The sequence below is a fragment of the Pomacea canaliculata genome, linkage group LG14 (assembly GCF_003073045.1).
Source record: "Pomacea canaliculata isolate SZHN2017 linkage group LG14, ASM307304v1, whole genome shotgun sequence".
NCBI classification, from domain to species: domain Eukaryota; kingdom Metazoa; phylum Mollusca; class Gastropoda; order Architaenioglossa; family Ampullariidae; genus Pomacea; species Pomacea canaliculata.
The window spans coordinates 15144810-15163197 of record NC_037603.1 but is presented as its reverse complement, the minus strand read 5'-3'; the positions used below and the strand labels follow the sequence as shown (position 1 = coordinate 15163197).

General features: G+C 36.8%; 1 protein-coding gene across 1 annotated transcript; it reads right to left on the bottom strand.

The window, feature by feature from the left end:
- Positions 1 to 5983: 5983 nt before the first annotated feature.
- Positions 5984 to 17101, bottom strand: LOC112554788 (ras-related C3 botulinum toxin substrate 2-like). Its single transcript, XM_025222816.1, has 6 exons — positions 16952 to 17101; positions 13902 to 14162; positions 13306 to 13420; positions 12759 to 12876; positions 11566 to 11726; positions 5984 to 9701 (listed from the first exon to the last, which is right to left on the bottom strand). Exons 2-6 carry the CDS (start codon positions 14024 to 14026, stop codon positions 9624 to 9626), a joined length of 597 nt encoding a protein of 198 aa, XP_025078601.1. The 5' UTR covers positions 14027 to 14162; positions 16952 to 17101; the 3' UTR covers positions 5984 to 9623.
- Between the last annotated feature and the right edge of the window lie 1287 nt (positions 17102 to 18388).

Here is an 18388-nt window from a genome sequence, read left to right as displayed (position 1 = left end):
AAGAAATCACAACAAAAAATATGCTAAGAAAGTATTCCAGGATCATGACAGGCAGAAATGTGCGACACCAGATCCCCTGACATGAAAAAAATATTACAAAGGGAATTAAAAAAAAAGCAAAGTATATAAAACTTGGGGAACTATGCATAAAAGAGCAACAAAAACCCAAGAAAAGTGACTAGAAATGCTATTATCAAACAAGCAAGTACCCAGAGTATTATTTTATAATATTATTCCAAGAAAAACAGATGGAACTGGCGATACCTTAAATCCATGGCAATGAAGAAATCAACCCTAAAGTATATAATGAAAAGTCAAAAGACAATTTTTACCATCCCTTCCAAAGCTGTGACATGTTACATGGCTTTGACATGGCTAGGAGTTGTACAAGGACTGCTACTAGGTTAGTGGGCCTGATGAAAGACCAGATCAAGGGAATTAGGGGCCTTAGAAAAAAAATGGCTTGTCAAGTTAAAAGGCAAGGTTTTCATTCTGATAATGATTGAAGCAAATATTTCACATGAACAAATACATATTTGAGCCTGATGACCTAACCATTGCTGAACATCATGCATTTTACAGCAGGTTTGGTTAAAGGAAAGCATGTGATAAACTTTGTATAAGTTAAACATTTCTGCTGGAGTTAGTATAAGATCTAAAACATAAACAAAATTTGAAAGCCATATAATTTAAAAACTGCTTTTTCTAATCGCTCGTTTTAAATCACTATATATCTGCAAGAAAATCACAGACAATTTTTTTTCTTTCTGTACTTCCACCTTTGAAATCTACATTTACCATTCTCTATTTATTCCAATGTCTACTGAAATCTCTAGTTTCATCACCTGATACTTAATATGATATGTTATCTTCCACAGACGTAAGGGAGCTAGGGCCTGGGGGAACTTCACAACAGTATTCCTTAATATGGTGTTACAGCTGATGAAAATGAAAAACAAAAACATGGAGGGTCAGTCACATAAATGGTTGCAGACACATTGCACTGCATTTATGTTCACACAAAGCAAATGCCATGGGTTTCTATACAGCATCCAAACACCCCTTTCCTACCCACCTATCCACCCCCTCACCCCCCCAAAAAAAAATGTTTTAAAAATACACATGCACTGATATGCTCATCTGCACATTTTGGGAATTAAAGTGTCGCCTTTCCTATCGAAAACATCACAATGCATCTAGTATATGTGAATAAAAATAGCTGGCATAAAGCTCAGCACCCTTAAATGGTGGAATCAAACCAAGAGAAATAAAGTAGCAGCGTTTACAATATACATGAGCATACCCTTGCTTGTATGAGTGTTGTGTGTATTGCAGACTTTTTATACAAAATACGGCACAATCCTATTGAGTCTCAGGAGTCAGAGAGAGACAGAACTCATTCACCCCCATTTTTTTTTTCATTCTTACAAAGAAAAAAACCTTGTACAGATGCAGCAAAGATTAACAACCTATTACCTATAAAAGGCATATAAAAATCAAAGTACCAAGCAAGATTCTTAAGCCTTATGCAAATTAACTAAAAGATATTAAAGACAAAATAACCAACACAAAATTACAGCTTAAAAAATATGTAACAGTATTCAAGCAAGGGTTCTTTTAACATTCAGCGGGTTAAAACATTTTGCTATAGACTGGAATATTCCAGTTGTCAGAAAATGACAGGTTAATTTACGAAGCTAATGGAACAAAAGTAATAATGCGTCTAGAAACAGAAGCATTTAAAGAAAATTAACAGTCATGTCATGAAAATGAAAACCCTTGTCATTCTCCCCTTAAAGTGCACACATTCACATGGACACACACATACACACATGCATACATGTGACCAGATTCCTTCTTGCTAAAGGAAATAAGTTTAACCTTTGATGATTTGCACAGCAAGCCAGAATAACATGCAGATTTCACTACCTTCTGGTGCTACAACCTACTTCTCAAAACAGAAATTTCAAAGAAAAAGAGAAAGGAAGAGAGAGAATGAATAAAGATGAACAAAATAAAGGGAAAAAAATAGAGTTCTTGACCCAGTGACATGGACATTTTATGCCCAGAAACCACAGAAGTCCAAAAAACTAACAGAATGAGACACAGACATCTGACATATCACAAGGTTTCATCACAACCCTGGGATCTATACTGAATATAAACCAGTTGAAAAAAAAAAAAAGTTACACAAAGGATTTGCAAATAGATGCTTTAAGGCTCACGTGACTAGAAACGATTTTAGGGTGGAAATGTTATAGAAGACCTGAATGTTACATGGGCATAACTACATTACCTAAAGCGGATAATTAACTGTTTAGCGAGATCATTCTAAACATTAATATGTGACCTTGGCAACTGTTCAAGCTTTCGGTTGCTGTGAAAAAAGTAAGCGATCAAACACACTGTAGTTTAAAATTCAATAAAACAGAAACAAGAATTTCCCCCCACAAAGGTTACGCAAGGAAGCCCTTAAACTCAAGTCACCATCACTCTTAATGCAAAAGAATCTCAAGACTAACTAAACACCACACAGAAAATAAATATTAAAATCTAATCACCGTAAAAGCTCAGACATTATTTATCAAAATACTGGCCTTGAGAACTCAGTTTTGTTTTCGTAAGACGATGTTGGGGGTAGGGCGGTGAAAGCAGAAAACATCTTTAGCCTAGCATTTGAAAAGTAAAAGGGTCAAAGGTCCTATACCCCAGAGGTCAAGGCCATAGGGCCAGCAACCTTGTTTTAGTTGAGCACACTAGCCTGTGTTGTCTCCTTATTTGAAATGTAGGAACCTCATCTCACTTACCTTGATGCACAGTAATATCTTTGTTAGAATAAAAAGAAACTAAAAACCCTCACAACATGTCAGCCTGAACTACAACAGGCAGATGGAAGCATAGAACCAGGAGACTGCAGGTAGGCCAGCCAGCAGACAGCATGAAAGGTGTTATAAAGTGCAAGTCTCTCCAACAGATATTTCAATATTTAAATAAACAAATATTCCAGGTTCAGCCTTTTACCTCATCTTCTTATGTTCACATTAAAATACAGAACTTTCTTCTGGGATTATAGTCTGCACCAGATTCATGACTTCAGCCACTTTCCATAAGAATGGTCAGCAACAAGTAGAGGGGGTAGGAGGTGTGGGTTTTACACTGTGACCAACTAAGGCTGCATCATACATCAATGTAAAGCAGCTGGCTTTATGCAGCTGCCATATATGGAGAAAAAAATGTTAAGCCCAAGACAAGATTTGAACCAAGGACACCCAATCCATCCATCCGACCATAATAGGGACAGCAAAGCAGCTTGCACAGAATAACGGGTTAATGTTGGTTACCATGCCTGATAGCCTACATCCAGTTCCACCCTTTTATGGTCTAGAGCATGTTCCTTTCCATGTGAAAGTGGCTGAGCAGGTTAAAGAGAGGTCAGGGTTCCATGTCCTAACAACTACTAGAACATGTCAACTGTAAGTGGCTTAACTTGTCTAAAGAATGGCATGTGGATAAAAAGCCTGTTCCCATGCCTTTATAACAGAGTACAGAGTTCCTAGCTCATTCTTCATCTACTGAATTGTTTTTGGGTTTAGTTTTTTTTTTTTGGACTGGTTTAACTGAACTGTAATGAGTAGACCAAGTCTGAAAGATCAGGAAACAATTCATTGTGGGGAGTGAGAGGGAGTCAAATCTTACTACTTGTAAAGCTAATGTTTAATGTTTTGGACTTCCTCCAAGCACTGCACTAGGTTTAAAGTAAGGGAATCTGTTTCAGCATTGCTGATCTAAGTTTTACTACTCTCACTCTAGCTTATCTGCATGTTTATGAGGTGAGGGCTGCCATATGGGCTGTTCCTTCTGGTGAGTTTCCTCCTCCAACCCTCCATTCTTACAACTATCGACTAGCCTAAAATGCTTGTACATCCTGCAGGTGTTAAGAATTAACTTTCAGAAATAGCCTGCTGGGAACTTAAATGATTAGTGTGACATTGGTTGGGGGTCTAGAGACTAAGCAAATAGTGTCTGATATCACAGAAAATTAGAGAGAAAATAATAATGAGAAAAAAAACCAAGTAGCAGGTGTGTTACTGTAAGTTATCTCAAACACCGATCTTTACCCAGAAATGTCACTATCATGTAAGCTACATCAAAATATGACAAGAGGCTTGAAAGCCACAAAAAGGCTAAATAAAAATCTATAAAGCACGAAACTTTAATAGAAAGCCTGCCTTATGATGAAGGATGATATATGACTAAAGACAACAAGATGCTTAAATAGACATCTTTCGGAAGAGGCAAACATTAATGCTTACACCAGTTGTCTTCTTCACCCTATTCATAACTGTAAACCAGTGAGAATGTTCTTATAACCAATAACAACAAACAAAACGTCCACATGCACACGTTGAGTTCTAAAGTTTAAGGAAGAAAGAAGCAATGAGACCTGGCATAATTTTAAATCACAAAATCACTTTGTTCAGTCTCGTGTATCTTGATACAGTGGAACCTCGGTTAGCGAACGCCTCGGATAGCGAATATTTCGGTTAACGAACAAAAATTTCGTTAAAACTTTGTCTCGGATAGCGAACAAAATTTCGGATAACGAACAGCCACGTGAACCACACGTGACCGACCAGCATGTCATCATTCGCGCTCGAGACACAGTTACGATCAGTCGTTCCTTTTCTATGCGCATCTTTCTTATTTAGTGATTTTTGTGCTTTATGTTAATAAGATAATCCTCAATCATGGCTCCGAAGAAGATTAAGAGCAATTAATAGTAGCGAGGTAATGACAATGAAGCGGCCAACAAATGAATTGAAAAAGGAAATGATTTCAAAGTATGAAGGTGGCATGCGTCTGTCGGATATGTGATGTCGTATTACAGAAGAGTTTTACAAAAAAGACAGAAGAAGGAACAGACACTGGACAAGTTTTGTCCTTTAACTTCAAAGCTACAGAAAAGCGAAGTCACCCCCGATTTTATAATGTCACGTGTGCTCATGGAGGGGGAATCAAAGCAGTAATTCCACCCCTTCCTCCCCACACCTGCTTCCAACCACGCCGTCAAAACGGCAAGTTTTCTGATGTTTAAATGCTTTCGTTAATGTTTTTATGTTTATTTAACTCCATTTATATTGCATTATAACTGTTCTCATTAAAACAAATACCTATGTAGCCTGTAACTTTCAAATATTAGCGAGTCAACAGGGGCTGGGAACCAATTAAATCTATTTCCTTTATTTCTTATGGAAAAAATTGTTTCGGATAACGAACATTTCGGATAACGAACAACTTTCCAGAACGGATTAAGTTCGTTAACCGAGGTTCCACTGTACAATATAAAACAGGTCTAGCACGAACACCTAAATCACTTTTTCAAGCTTCATGGACCTTGATATAAATGTAAAATATAAATCATGCCTATCACTAACCCCTAAATCACAATTATCTGAAGTACAATTTCACAAAAATGGTAAAATGTGCACACATGATTTGTCATCTACCCTTAATGACATGCAGAAACATATAAAACACTTATTATTACCCTAAAAATTAAGAAAACATGTTTCTATGTTTGCTGTCACATTATCACTTGTTTCTTCTTACATTATCTAAATGCTGGACACTAATGAGCCACTATTAGTTCTGAATGAAGAGTTTGCATTGAGCACATAGCCTCAACTCCTACCTCCCAACAACTTACCTCTTACACAAAAGATCTTTGCTTAGAGATATTTCAAGATAATTTTACCCAACCTTTAAGCACATTATGGTCCTCGTACCCACCTTAAGAGTTTACAAGAAACATTGTCATGCCCACTCAGAAAAAATTCTTAATCCAATCATTTTTGTGCAGTTTCACATTTCCAGTGATTGCTTAAGAAAAACTATTCACTGCTAGCATGCCTGCATTTGCACACACACACAAAGGAAGAAAGGCAGAGGGAAAGACAGAAAAGTAAGAGACAAATTTCAAAACTTTTTCTTCAAAATTTGTTTGTGCAGACACCATAATTACATTTATCTTGCCACTATAGCAGTTAAAAGCAGATGTTGATACACAACACTGAGATACAACCCTTTTTTCTTTAAACACGTAGAAGAATGCCACTATGTGGTACAGCATGAACAACTGAGAGAAATGCTAGAAAGAACATTCTGGAAAAAGGAAGACAGAACAGGTAACAAGCATCTGCATGACTAGTTTTGGTTTCATGCTAACCCAAAGGTTAATGGTATCTGGTAAAGCCACACAAATCTCAGGAAACCATCTCTTAATCCACTGACATAATGGCATGTTCTTCAGTCTTCCTGATCTGTCTTAAAAAGAAAAGTGATGGATGCATTTCACCAAAGCATGTCACAACCATTTCTGAGTCTGCACAGCAGAACCAGTTTTTTTTTTTGGTTAAAAAAAAAAATTCCAGAGCAAGAACAGTAGCTATTTACACTCATTGAAAATGAACATAACATTAACACAATTTTTATGTATGCCAAAAACAAAAATCAATGCATTACTGATGGACAAGAATTTAGAATTAAAAGCATAGCCTTCAATGATTGGGGAGGGAGGTTGGAGGCTAGAATAAAAGTGAAGAAATGGGAAGAGAGACGAAAAAAAAAAAAAAAAATGCTCATTGTTTCTTTGTTCCATGCTGCCAGGACCATTAGTTCAGGACTACAGACAGAAAAAAAGGTACTACTGAGACTGCAATACCATCTGCGAAAAGCTGCAGCAAACTTTCTGGAATAGTCAACCACTCATCTGTAAGGATGAAAATAAAGCCAACTAAAAACAGGTAAACTCAGGTGCCAATGAATCACCAAAGATACATAGTACAGGAAATAGAAGCAGAAGCTAATAACAGACATTCAAATAAAATACAAACATCAAACAAGGAAAAGAGTTTCAATATTCATGTATTTTATGCCCAGAAATTGCACTATAACTGTTCCACAATCTTCACAGAGGTACCTGCAATCAATAGCTACTACAAAATACTAAATAATTTTTAATTTGCCAAGCAAAGTTGGCATTAAAGCAGATCTTTGAGTTGTTAAAAAAATTCTTGGCACGTTTGTGGAATATCATTTGTCCCTGTCGTTAGTGGGAACACCAAAAGAAATCACCATGGTAATTTAAAAAAAAAAAAAAGAAGTTGATAAACTTGCTTGAGTACTGTAAAGAAAGGATTTGGATTTAAATACTAATGCTCAATAGGAGAATTTTACCAGCTCCTTGATGGAAAAACCATCAAATATCACTATTAAAAATCTACTCATAAAAGAAACACAATAAGCAAAACATGAAACAAGAAAAGGGGCTCTCCTTAAAAAAAATTAAAAAGGATATGCTGTAACTAGACTGCTACAACACTTATGGGCTGTGTGAATGCTCCCATGTCTTGAAAGCAGCTGTTTCAGTTACGATTATGATGCCTCAAAGAAAATGCTTGTTTGATACACATATTAAACATGATGTTCCACTTGGTACACTATGACTACAGGTACAGATGTTTGGTATGTGCAACCATTACTTAACTACCAGATAGTTATTTTTCCAACACTGTTCTTTACAAGTTAAAAAAAAAAAAAAAAAAGCCAGCACTTGATGGTGAGACAGAGCTCAAGAATGGGAAAATAATTCAGTGTTTGTGCTCTAAATCTGCCATCCTTCCTTAATTTCATGACTATCCAAATAAAATACATTTTATATACTCACAACTTGTTACCTTGCCACCACCTATCCAATCCAAAAATTGGCCAAAGAGACAAGGGTGGCAACCTAAACAACTCTTGGGGAGATCTGTTCTGCCACAAAGTATGGTGAAAGGAGAGGCTGGTGAGATAATGGGTGGTAAGGTTAAGAGTTGATATATTTATATAAACGTGTGGAAAGAAACCCAATGAGAATTTATCAGTCCCTTGACTAGAATTGATGCTATGTCAGGGTTCTATGCCTTCAACTTCTACTACTAGAACCAATGTACGTATAACCTACGATGAAAAATCTGGCACACTTCCACGTCCAACAGTCATGCTGATATCCTAAATTTCATTGTATGTGCATATGTACTACCATTTTCAAGAGAGAGCAAAAGGAAGGAGAAAAAAAAAAAAAAAAATTTCTTGGTTTAAAGAAGTATCTTGGTATAATCTGCAGAACTAAAAACATTCCACTTGCCTTATTTATATTAAACTGATATCCACTGACTTGTCAGACATGAAAACATTTGAATAAATTAATTTTTAAAAAATCAATAAAAAATCAAGATTGGCACAGACATTAACAGCAAAAATAAAAACAGTAAAGAAGAAAAACAAAAAGCATATGATAAGCATATGATAAGCATATGATATGCAATGACTAAATGACTTTGTAAAAATTAAGATTTACTGGGGTTGTAGGTAACTGGCTAGTTGATAACATGAAGGGTTTGCTTGCAGGATTAATGCCCTTGTAAACAGGACAAAGGAGAAAACCAACACTGCAAATTTCACTCATGCTCTTAAATAAAAACACACAACAGACCCAGAAGTGAAACACTCTTTCCCATGAGCCCCATTAACCTGCCCAAATGCATCACTGGAAATCTTAAAGAAAACTGAAAAAACTCTTAAATTACAGTTTCATTGCTGGGATGAAGCACCATATCAAATGCCTTAACACAAAAACGCAACATTACATCAGTTTCACAGATGTGAAACGAGGCACAAGATTGAACAAAATAAGAAATAAATAAAAGTAAAAGAGCATTAATGGGAAACTTGGATGATGATGTTCATGTTAGTAACAAAGTGTAGCGCAGTACATACATAAATAAAACCTTAAAAAGACCAAAAAGAAAAAAAAGAGAAGCAAATCCCCACATGCATTATAGCAAATGTACACCTGATATGATTATCGTTACTGTTTTAGCTTTAAAAGCAGATCTTTGTCCTGGCACATGACTGTAACGGCAAAATTTATGTTAAGGGAAGAAAAGAAATAAATAAAAACATTACAAGTTGTATCCATATGTGACCTTGGAAAATGCAGGTAAAAAGAAAAGGAGTCATAAAAGGCAAATGTTATTCTTCATGTCTAAGCACTCACCATCTCTTACAAATTCTACACTAAAAGTTGTGGTTGAAACAGCATACAGTTCAAAATACCATGACAAATCCATCATTACAGATGCCTGCTGAAATCCTTTTGGTCACAGATTTACAAAGCTCTCGCAAACTTACAATGGAGACTTCTGAACCACATTTACCAGAAAAAAAGGCTATAAACCAATGTTTTTCTTTCCCAAGCTTTCCCTTTAAAGCTGTCTGACACATCTGCAGTCACAGAACTGAGGAGCAGGGATTTACGTTAAAAACAAAGTATGGCTTCCAAGTTCCACGCTGTCCTTTCTGGCCAAATCCTTTGTGCCTCCCCATTCTAACGGCCTCTCACAACTCCACTATTATCATGCTGGCTGTGGGAGAAATACAGGTTGGAGACCCAACAGGACTGACATCACTGCTGACTGGCACACTGCGTGGATGTACTGTGATGATGGTGGTCGTACGGGACTGTGGTGTGCAAAATTCACGTTTTCCAAATTATGCAAAATATACATAAAGTTAACCAATCAGAGAAGCCTACAAGAATGCTTGGGTCGCCTGACTGGCTGTGGCTGCAACACTGCTCTCACTGCCTCATCAAACACCTGATTCAAAAAAGATTGGAAAAGTCTCTTTTACTTAAGATACGAGGCAAAATCCTTTTCATATTTTAAAACTTCCTAGATCTTATATATAAAAAAGACCACTTTGAAGCTGAAAAATCAAAAAACATGTTTTGCTAAAATAAATGGTAACTTAACAGACAAGCTGAATTTTTAAATCAATAAGACATATTTATCTATTAAATTAATAATGTTAAAACATGATGACAATAACAATGTCTAACCAATAAAAATTCCTCCCTGAAAGATTTGTTTAAAGCTCACAAACATATGATCAATTTTAATCAACTCCAAATTATTTCTACAAAATGTTTCTAATTAACCTGTATTTCCTCTAGTGCTTTCTTGTAAATATACATATAGAAAGATAAAAAAAAATTCTGATAAAATGCAATATCAGTGGCTTTAGAGTGGCACACATTTCAATACAATAAAAATACACAGTATGGGTTTAAAAATAACTCAAATGATAAATAGTCATACAAAGTAATTTTCTTTTCAAAGAATTATAAAGAAAACAAATTTCGTTTGTTTACTTTTTAAATGAATCTTCTTTCATTTCATAAGATGTGTATTGCTCAAGGTGATTGCACTAAGGTGCCGTTTTCGTCTATGATACTTGTATGATCTCATTTTATCATGACACCTTTACTCCAAAGTCTAGTTAAAGGCATTTGTTGCTCAATATCAGGAAAAAAAATTACTAGTGCAGTCTCAAGATTTAATAATAATCTTTACATTTTCCGGTAAAAATTAATTTACTGTGACTCACGGAGCACAGCATCTGGACTGCAATATCCAGTTAAAAACCTAGTTGGTTCAGTCTCCCGAAGCATATGTAAACTTGTTTACACTTATGTAGTTATCAATCAATAATCAATAATGCCATCACAATATAATCCATCACTGAAAGTTGGGCTATCCAAAAGGAGGAAAGTGTGGTTGCAAGTAGAGACAATGAAGGCCACCATTAAATAAGGCGTAACTTTCCTCCAAATAAATAATTTGAGTGAAAAGAAGAGCACCATTTGCCAGGCTTTTTTCCTTTTTAAAGACCATTTATGTTAATGTGCACTGATCTGTGCACAACATCCAAGATACTATTCGAAGTGCATCTAGCTGCACATTTGCCAAATGTCCACAGTATAAACTCATTCAACTGAGCATCAAGAGATGCCTAGAAACTTAGATAACAGAAGGGAGGAATGTCAGATATTTAAAAAAGACAAAAGCCAAACATATGGTGGAAAATAAGGTGGAAGTTTAGATGGTAAGGTTTTTCTGTACATTTGTTATACAGCCACAAACACTGCCTCAGTCAACTTAGTGCTAAATCTGATTTTTCTGATCAAACATTGGGACACCATTTGTAACAGCGAGTGCAGCAGTTTTCAACAGCAAATTAAGTGCCAAAAAAAAAAAATAAATAAATAAAAAATTGTTTCTGTAAGAATATGCAGGAAAGCGAGGTTTGACTATATTTATTGACTCTTCTTTGTACCTAGATACCACATAAAGCTTTCCTTAGAGACCACCACTGCTCAACAGTAATACAAGGTAAGTCAAAATGATGTTAACAGTAATACTGACAGTGATATTATCTAGTCCCTGAAAAATAGATACTGTTGATCGCTGGCTTTTGTGTGTGTTGAACACAGCAAAAAGACTGAGCCCATCTTGTAAATCAACTTGCATATATGATGTACGTTTTGTGAATAAATCGTGTACCGTCTAACCGTTAGCATAATTCTGATTAACCATGTATACAACCCTGTCAGCAGCTAACAATGTATAACTATTAACATAAACACAAGGTATATAATGTGTGTAAATAAGTAAGACTGACCTGCTTAAGACCACGCTGAGTAAGGGCAGAGCATTCCATGTACTTCACCGCCCGAACTTTATTAGCTAACTTGATCCCTTGCTCTCTTTTAACAGGAGAGAGACCCTGTGCTGCCAGTAATCCTATGGCTTCCTTATTTTCCCGCAAGTCAATTTTTGTACCTGGCAACATAAAAAAAGCTCACAGATAATAATAAATGCAATTTTTATATTGCATAATCACACTTATGAATGAGAATGCACTCTGCACTTGATACAAAATCTAGGTTAATTTGTACTACATAAAGGAACAGAAGGATGGGCAACATCACTGGGGTAACAGCAACAATGAAAAGTAATCTGACTGCTACTTATCTAAATCAACAAAGGGGTGTCGAAAGGACAGACAAGTCAAGAGATATGAAAGGGTCATTTGGTGGGAGTGGGGGAGGGAACAAGTTAGTAGTGGACTGTGTTTACAAGCAGTGTTCATGGAAAGGAAAGTGTTTTTAATACACGTTAAAAAGACTCTATTGTGGGTAAGTGGTGGACATGAATATGCTTTGCTGCATCATCATGTGTTGGCCAGGCAAAAATTGAAGGGTTTTGGTTGGGGCACAGGGAGCAGAGAAGTTTGCATGAATATGCAGGACAAGTGCCTTGAAAAAAATTAATGCTCATCATGAACGTGTACTAAATGTCAGTATGGAGGGCATCCAGTGCAGAAAATGAAAGAAAGGCATGCAAAGGTTCCCTCTATTTGCTTCGAGTGCCAGTGGAGCAGCAAAGTAAGGTACTTCCTGAAATCTGTAAAGAAGGTATGCAGGGCAGCCCCAAAGTAGAAAGTTACTGTAATCAAGTCTTGAAAAAACAAAAGCACAGACAAGAGCGTTAGCAAGTGAAAATGTAGCAGCTGGTCCTATTCTTACCAAGATCCTAGTAAAACAAAGATTCCTAACATTCAGAGAATCCAAAGCAAAGAGAACGACTGTCTCGCCAGCCTCAATGGTTTGGGCTAGTCAGACAGTCAAAGGTAGATTTCATTGTTTCATGCAGGAGAGCAATTTTGTCATGATGCTTCAATATGTTTTGTACCATTAAATTTTGTAGATCACATACACAATTCTCTATAGTGCAATAGCAGAGAAAGATGCAGACAGTGATATCATGCAGTACAACTACAGTATCACAATAGTGTTTCAGGTCTGTACTCACCTACAACTATAACAGGTGCATCTGGACAGTGATGCTTAATTTCAGGGTTCCACTTGGTGTGGACATTCTCATAAGATGATGGGCTCACAACACTAAAGCAGATTAGAAAAACATCAGTCTGAAACAAAAAAACAAACAGGCTTAGAAGCTAGCAGCATCTTTTCCACATACCTTTCTGTGTCGAGACACTCAACTGCGTACTTACAACAGGAAGTCTTTCTGCACAATAAAAATCTATAAATTTAAAAAAAAATCTATTACTTTGTGCTATATAAAGTCATCGAGTACATTCTGCATTCCTCCACAAACCTGGCTCAGGTGAGAGCTTTCTACCATTCCATTTATATGTGTCCATGAGTTAACAGGGTTAAAAGGCAGTAAAAGCAGTTATGGAAAAAAAAAAAAAAGAGCATTGCTATGCATCCTGACCCAGAATTCACGCCTTTTAAATCCCCAGTGTTTCCTATCCATAAAACGAAAAAATTCCAGGAATAAGTCCAGTCCTGGTGTCTAGGTCTTTAGTTCAATCCTGATGTGCGAGTCTCACCTGAGGGTAAGACAAAGGCCGCAGTCTGTCATAGTCTTCTTGTCCAGCAGTGTCCCACAACCCAAGGCTGACGGGTATGCCATCCACCATCATGTTGGCTGTATAGTTGTCAAAGCTGTTATACCAAAGAATGACAGCTATCATTGATGATGGTAATAATGACAGATGCAGCAATGTGAGCAGCATCTTTCCACGTGTTATAAGTCAGAATAATTTTCAAACTCCCCAGCCCACAGAGCACTTTGAGAGCATCACATTACAGGTTCATAGTTATAATGCACCCATTAGTTTTAAAGTCTCAGCCATCCTGCCAAAACTGTCCTTACTTTTTATAGCTAAAATCCATATTGCATAAATCATGAAAACTGAAAATTTTACAGTAACCCTGGGTTTGTATTTTTACTATTTATTGTGACAGATTGGCTGAAACAGGTTTAAGTTATTGTTGAAACTGCTAATAAAAAATAATGTATGTGTATAACTCATCTTTTTCTTTTTTTGATGTTGCCTGATTTTCTGGTTTAAAACAGTGACTACCTAAGCTGACCAATGAAAATATCACCTAAACACTGACAAATTAACAATTATGTACTCACACTGTGGGCACATATTCACCAGGAAAGCTGTCTGTTGTGTAGGAAATGAGCATGCAGGTTTTGCCCACGGTTCCGTCTCCCACAACAACACATTTTATAGGACGCCCTTGTGCCATGTCCGTCATTGAAAATTACAATTAAAGTGCCAGTAAGCTGTCCCTAGTTTTCTTAAGGTCTACTGTTCTTTATCGTTTCTCCCACCCACGTTGATTTGAAGAGGTGGTCAGTGACTGATTCCTGCCAATTACTTTCTTCGTCTTCCTGAAAAATAAAATGCAAAATGAGTGCACAGAAAAACTAGTCATAAAAATGCCATAAATAAAATTTAAAACTACCAACTTCTTTTGTAACTTATGTTCAATGGCACCTAATTATGCCACCGGTTTCAGCGTTTTTGCACAGGGCAAAATAAATGAATACATTGTGAAAGGGTCCCAGAGTAAGATACTATAAAATAAATACATAAAAAAACTAAAAGCAAGCACATAGAGAATAAAGCACATGTAGAATAAAGCTCAAAGTTGCTGTACTTTATAGGACAGTCTTGTCATTAGTTTGTACAAAAAAATACATGAGTTTTTTTTTCTAAAGTGCCTATATTATTAGCATGCATGTGAGTGTATTTCTTTATGTAGATGTGCCAGCACATGTCAATTACTACAGTCTATTAAAATATTAAACTAATTAAACACCTACAGTTGCCACTGTATTCTTAAAAGACCAACTTCTTCTGACTTTAAGAACTGAGAAATGTGTTTAGAGTTTACTATTCACTTCATGACTTAAAAGTGGCTTTAAGTCGGTCTTTAAGACTAGCTCTCTGTATTTGTTGCTGCCTCCGATGATCTGTTGCGAGTTTTGTGCCTAGTATTTGACACACGCTTCTTCGTCTTTCTGTTCAATGATCTGCTTGTCTACAGCCTTTTTGGTTCTAACTATGACCTTCTGTTGTCGCATCGAAAGCCAGCCTCTATATAATAGTTTCATCACACCATTCATTTGTGAGGTCAAACACAGTCCAGTCCGCTCTATCCTCTCTGCTTCACTACAAATGTTGATTCAAGTGATGTATGGATGATTCAATCTATAGATAAGACTATTTCCATGTCTACATTGATCTGCTGTTATCACAGATTCATAATGATTGTGAAGATCTGCACTGACTTGCATTTACCATTTGTGACTGTTGTTGATTGTTGATTTCGTGCTAGCTAAATTAAAACAACAAAACAAAAACACTTTAGTAATCTGTCTTCTGCGATATAATTCTTTTCTGAGGAAGCTTCTATCAGGTTTCGACAATTCATGAAGCACCAGATCAAATCATATCTGGAATAAATATCCTTACGCCATTTGCCACATGATTTTGTTGACTTGCAATCTTGACAGCCATATTTTCTCCACTTCCATCACTACAATTTAGACAATTTTTAATCTATAAACCACTTTGCTACATTCTGGATTATGGCTCAAGGTGTATCAGCAGCATGGACTGAAACTTTCTGCTGTCTTGTAAACTGGTGTGTACAGCCTTTGTATTGAGGTGACACTTATGCCAGCAATCTGTGTGTGCATGCCGGACATGAGTCTGCTTGTCTTCATCACAGTCTGGACATGCATTTGTGCTCTGGGCATGTTGCGTTGTGCACACTGTGACTGTGTCTGCTGACATTTGTCGAATGGTTTAGCTCCCTGCTGTAGATTCCACCTGACGACTCTCTTACTGTTATCGTTGAGATGTGTTCATGCTTATGTGCAGCATTTTCTTTTTCTACCTTTCAGTTTTGTTCGTTGCAATGTCTCTGTATAATTGTTTGTTTATAAGTTAGGTCATTGTTTGGATGCGGTTATTGTGTCAATCTGTTTTGAATCTGTAGACAAGTCAGTTAAAAAAAACCAAACTAAAACACAGAGCATAGAGATATCTAAGCTGAAAGCAAAACAAAAAAAAAAAAAACAAAATGAAAAAAAAAAAAGAAACCAAATCAAATGCTGATGTGAAATTGCTACTAAAATTAGCTGAAATAAAAAGCATTCCCTCCCCCTGCATTGTACCAGTTGAACTGTAACAGTTATTCTGAATTATTTCAATGTGAAACCCCAGCCAAATAATCATGAAATTTTACAGTAATAAATGTACTTGGTGTTACAGAAACAAACACAAGAAACAAATTATTGACTGAAAAAATGTAATGACATACTCTGTCAATCTGTGACCTAGTCCACAAGAAAATTTTATCTCAATATGATCAAATTCACTAACAATTACTTTGTTTCTTTTACGGTTTCTATCAAGTTTTCAACAAATTTTAGAATAAATGCTATAATATGGGGGGAAGAAGAACATTTTAATTACAAGTTGACAAAAATGGTCTGTAGGTTAGAATACTAATTAAAACTGTAATGTAAACACTGCTCATGTTCTAAATGCTTCTTTGCAATAAATGTAACTTTCGTTCACTCCACAAAGACAAGAAACTAAATATACTAATCTAAATGACACATTATACTCTGTGCCGGTAATCATATGCAGGACGATTGGCATTCACATCCTTTACAACCATTTGTGCGGCATCTTTATGTGAAATGAAAGAATAGCATCGGTGGGACGGGAAACCAAAAGCTATAATCAAACACATAACATCTTACAAACTGCCACTGAAACCGCCCAAAGACATGCTCTCCCTGGCGTCGGTGCCAGACCGAACCAAATACAGAACGACGGGCGTACTGAGCTGAAACTAGTCCGCAGAGCTAGTCAAAATCTCAGCAACTTGCCATGCACACAGATACATGATAGTAGGGGGGAAAATGGATAAGGCCCGGCCACATACTTGGGTTTGATATCTACGTCTTGCGCGAGATTGCTTTTGCAGAATGGGCGAGAAAAAAAAGTACGTGATGACAGTTCGCCAGTGCATCGGTTGACTCATACACGAGGCGCAACATCGTAACTCGGTGCAGACAAAAACTGATTGCACAAAAGCGTCCATTTTTGCGAGTTGCGGGGGCTGAGAAAGCATTTTGAACAAAAGAATTCAGTCGCTTACCCCCTCGAATCACACGAAAATGATGTCACGATAGTTCATACCCATGCACCTTGGCAGATTCTGTCAGAAACATCATACAGTCGACCGGATGACGAACACAAGCACTACATGGCGGCCATGTTTATTAATCAGCATCACACGTCTATTTTTGTCGACCAACCAGAGCGTGCAGGTGTGAGTTCACGGGGTCGATCTCCTCATGGCCGTCTCTGGCAGCGAGATAACAGCGTGATAACACATGGAGAGGATCACTTACATCTATAAATCAATTCCTGCATGTGTCAGAAAAGTTGTAGCTACACATAGGCTCGGTAAGAAAATGAGTCAGGTAACGGACCTGCTTAATATTTATTCTAGACCGTTTTCCAACTCCAGGCGCATGCGTTAGAAGACAAACCCTCGCAAGGATTCTTCCTTCCTTTCAGACTATGAGGATGGGCCAGACCATCAAAGATTTACGGAATATCCCACACATTTACACCAACCACCATAAAAGTCTGCAGCACAACATGATTTTGCAGCTTGGCGATGCTCGCATGGTCTGCTTATTCAATTAATGTTCAATTTCTGGATGGAAAGGTGATGTAATATCTACTAAAGTGTATACATGTATATACATTTGTGTGCCTACGTTTGCGTAAGAAGATTGAGGTGGCTGCTCGTGGGATGAGCGAGGGAACAGAAATTATCGAAATGATCAGAAATATGGAGAGTCAGAAACCATATGCTCATCTCAAGATGTAGCACAGTGGCGTAGGAAGATATACTATCAGCTTTTTTTTTTGTTTTTTTGTTTTTTTTTTGGGGGGGGGGCAAAGGGAGGGGCATACTCGATGCTGGCGGTGAACGATTTTCACATTCTTTTCCCCTCAGTATATGTTTTAAGTGGGCGGCTGTCCACCATGCCCTCCTGTTTTTACGCCACTGTAACAATCATGAACTTCAACATTTAATTTCTTTCTTATTTATTAAGCATGCAGATATTTTACTGTAATGAAAATACGATAAATGTATTTATACAAAGCTAATTGTTATCAAAACAATGTGTGGGTGGATTCTTACACTGTAGTTAAGAAAGCACATATAGGTTTGTTGCTTGATGGTGTGCTACAACTAAACATGGACACGTTCAAATTTTTTTGTTCCAAGAATTAGACTGACACCGTTACAGCTGTTTTATTGCATATTTCTTCGAAAAGTAGGCTAAGGGCAACTTTAAATGAAATCAATTTTTTTTTTTTTAGCGTTGTCCTCTTTTTATTGTTTTTAAGATTTTATCAGTTTGTCTGCAATGAAGGATAAACATATCACTGGCCTGATGCTTCAAGGGAGGTAACAGCGTCCTTGCGCCATCCTTGCAGTCTGACAAGAGTTACTTCCATTTATATTGTATTTAAAAAAAATGATAGCTGTGTGCTGCTAAGCCTCCACTGTCTC

Excerpts from the sequence above, each read along its gene's own strand:
- LOC112554788 (XM_025222816.1), bottom strand. The coding sequence starts at position 14,026 with ATGACGGACATGGCACAAGGGCGTCCTATAAAATGTGTTGTTGTGGGA. Across the intron at positions 13,421-13,901 it reads GGTGAATATGTGCCCACAGT|CTTTGACAACTATACAGCCA; the intron begins GTGAGTACATAA and ends TTGGTATAACAG. Across the intron at positions 11,727-12,758 it reads TGCACCTGTTATAGTTGTAG|GTACAAAAATTGACTTGCGG; the intron begins GTGAGTACAGAC and ends TTATGTTGCCAG.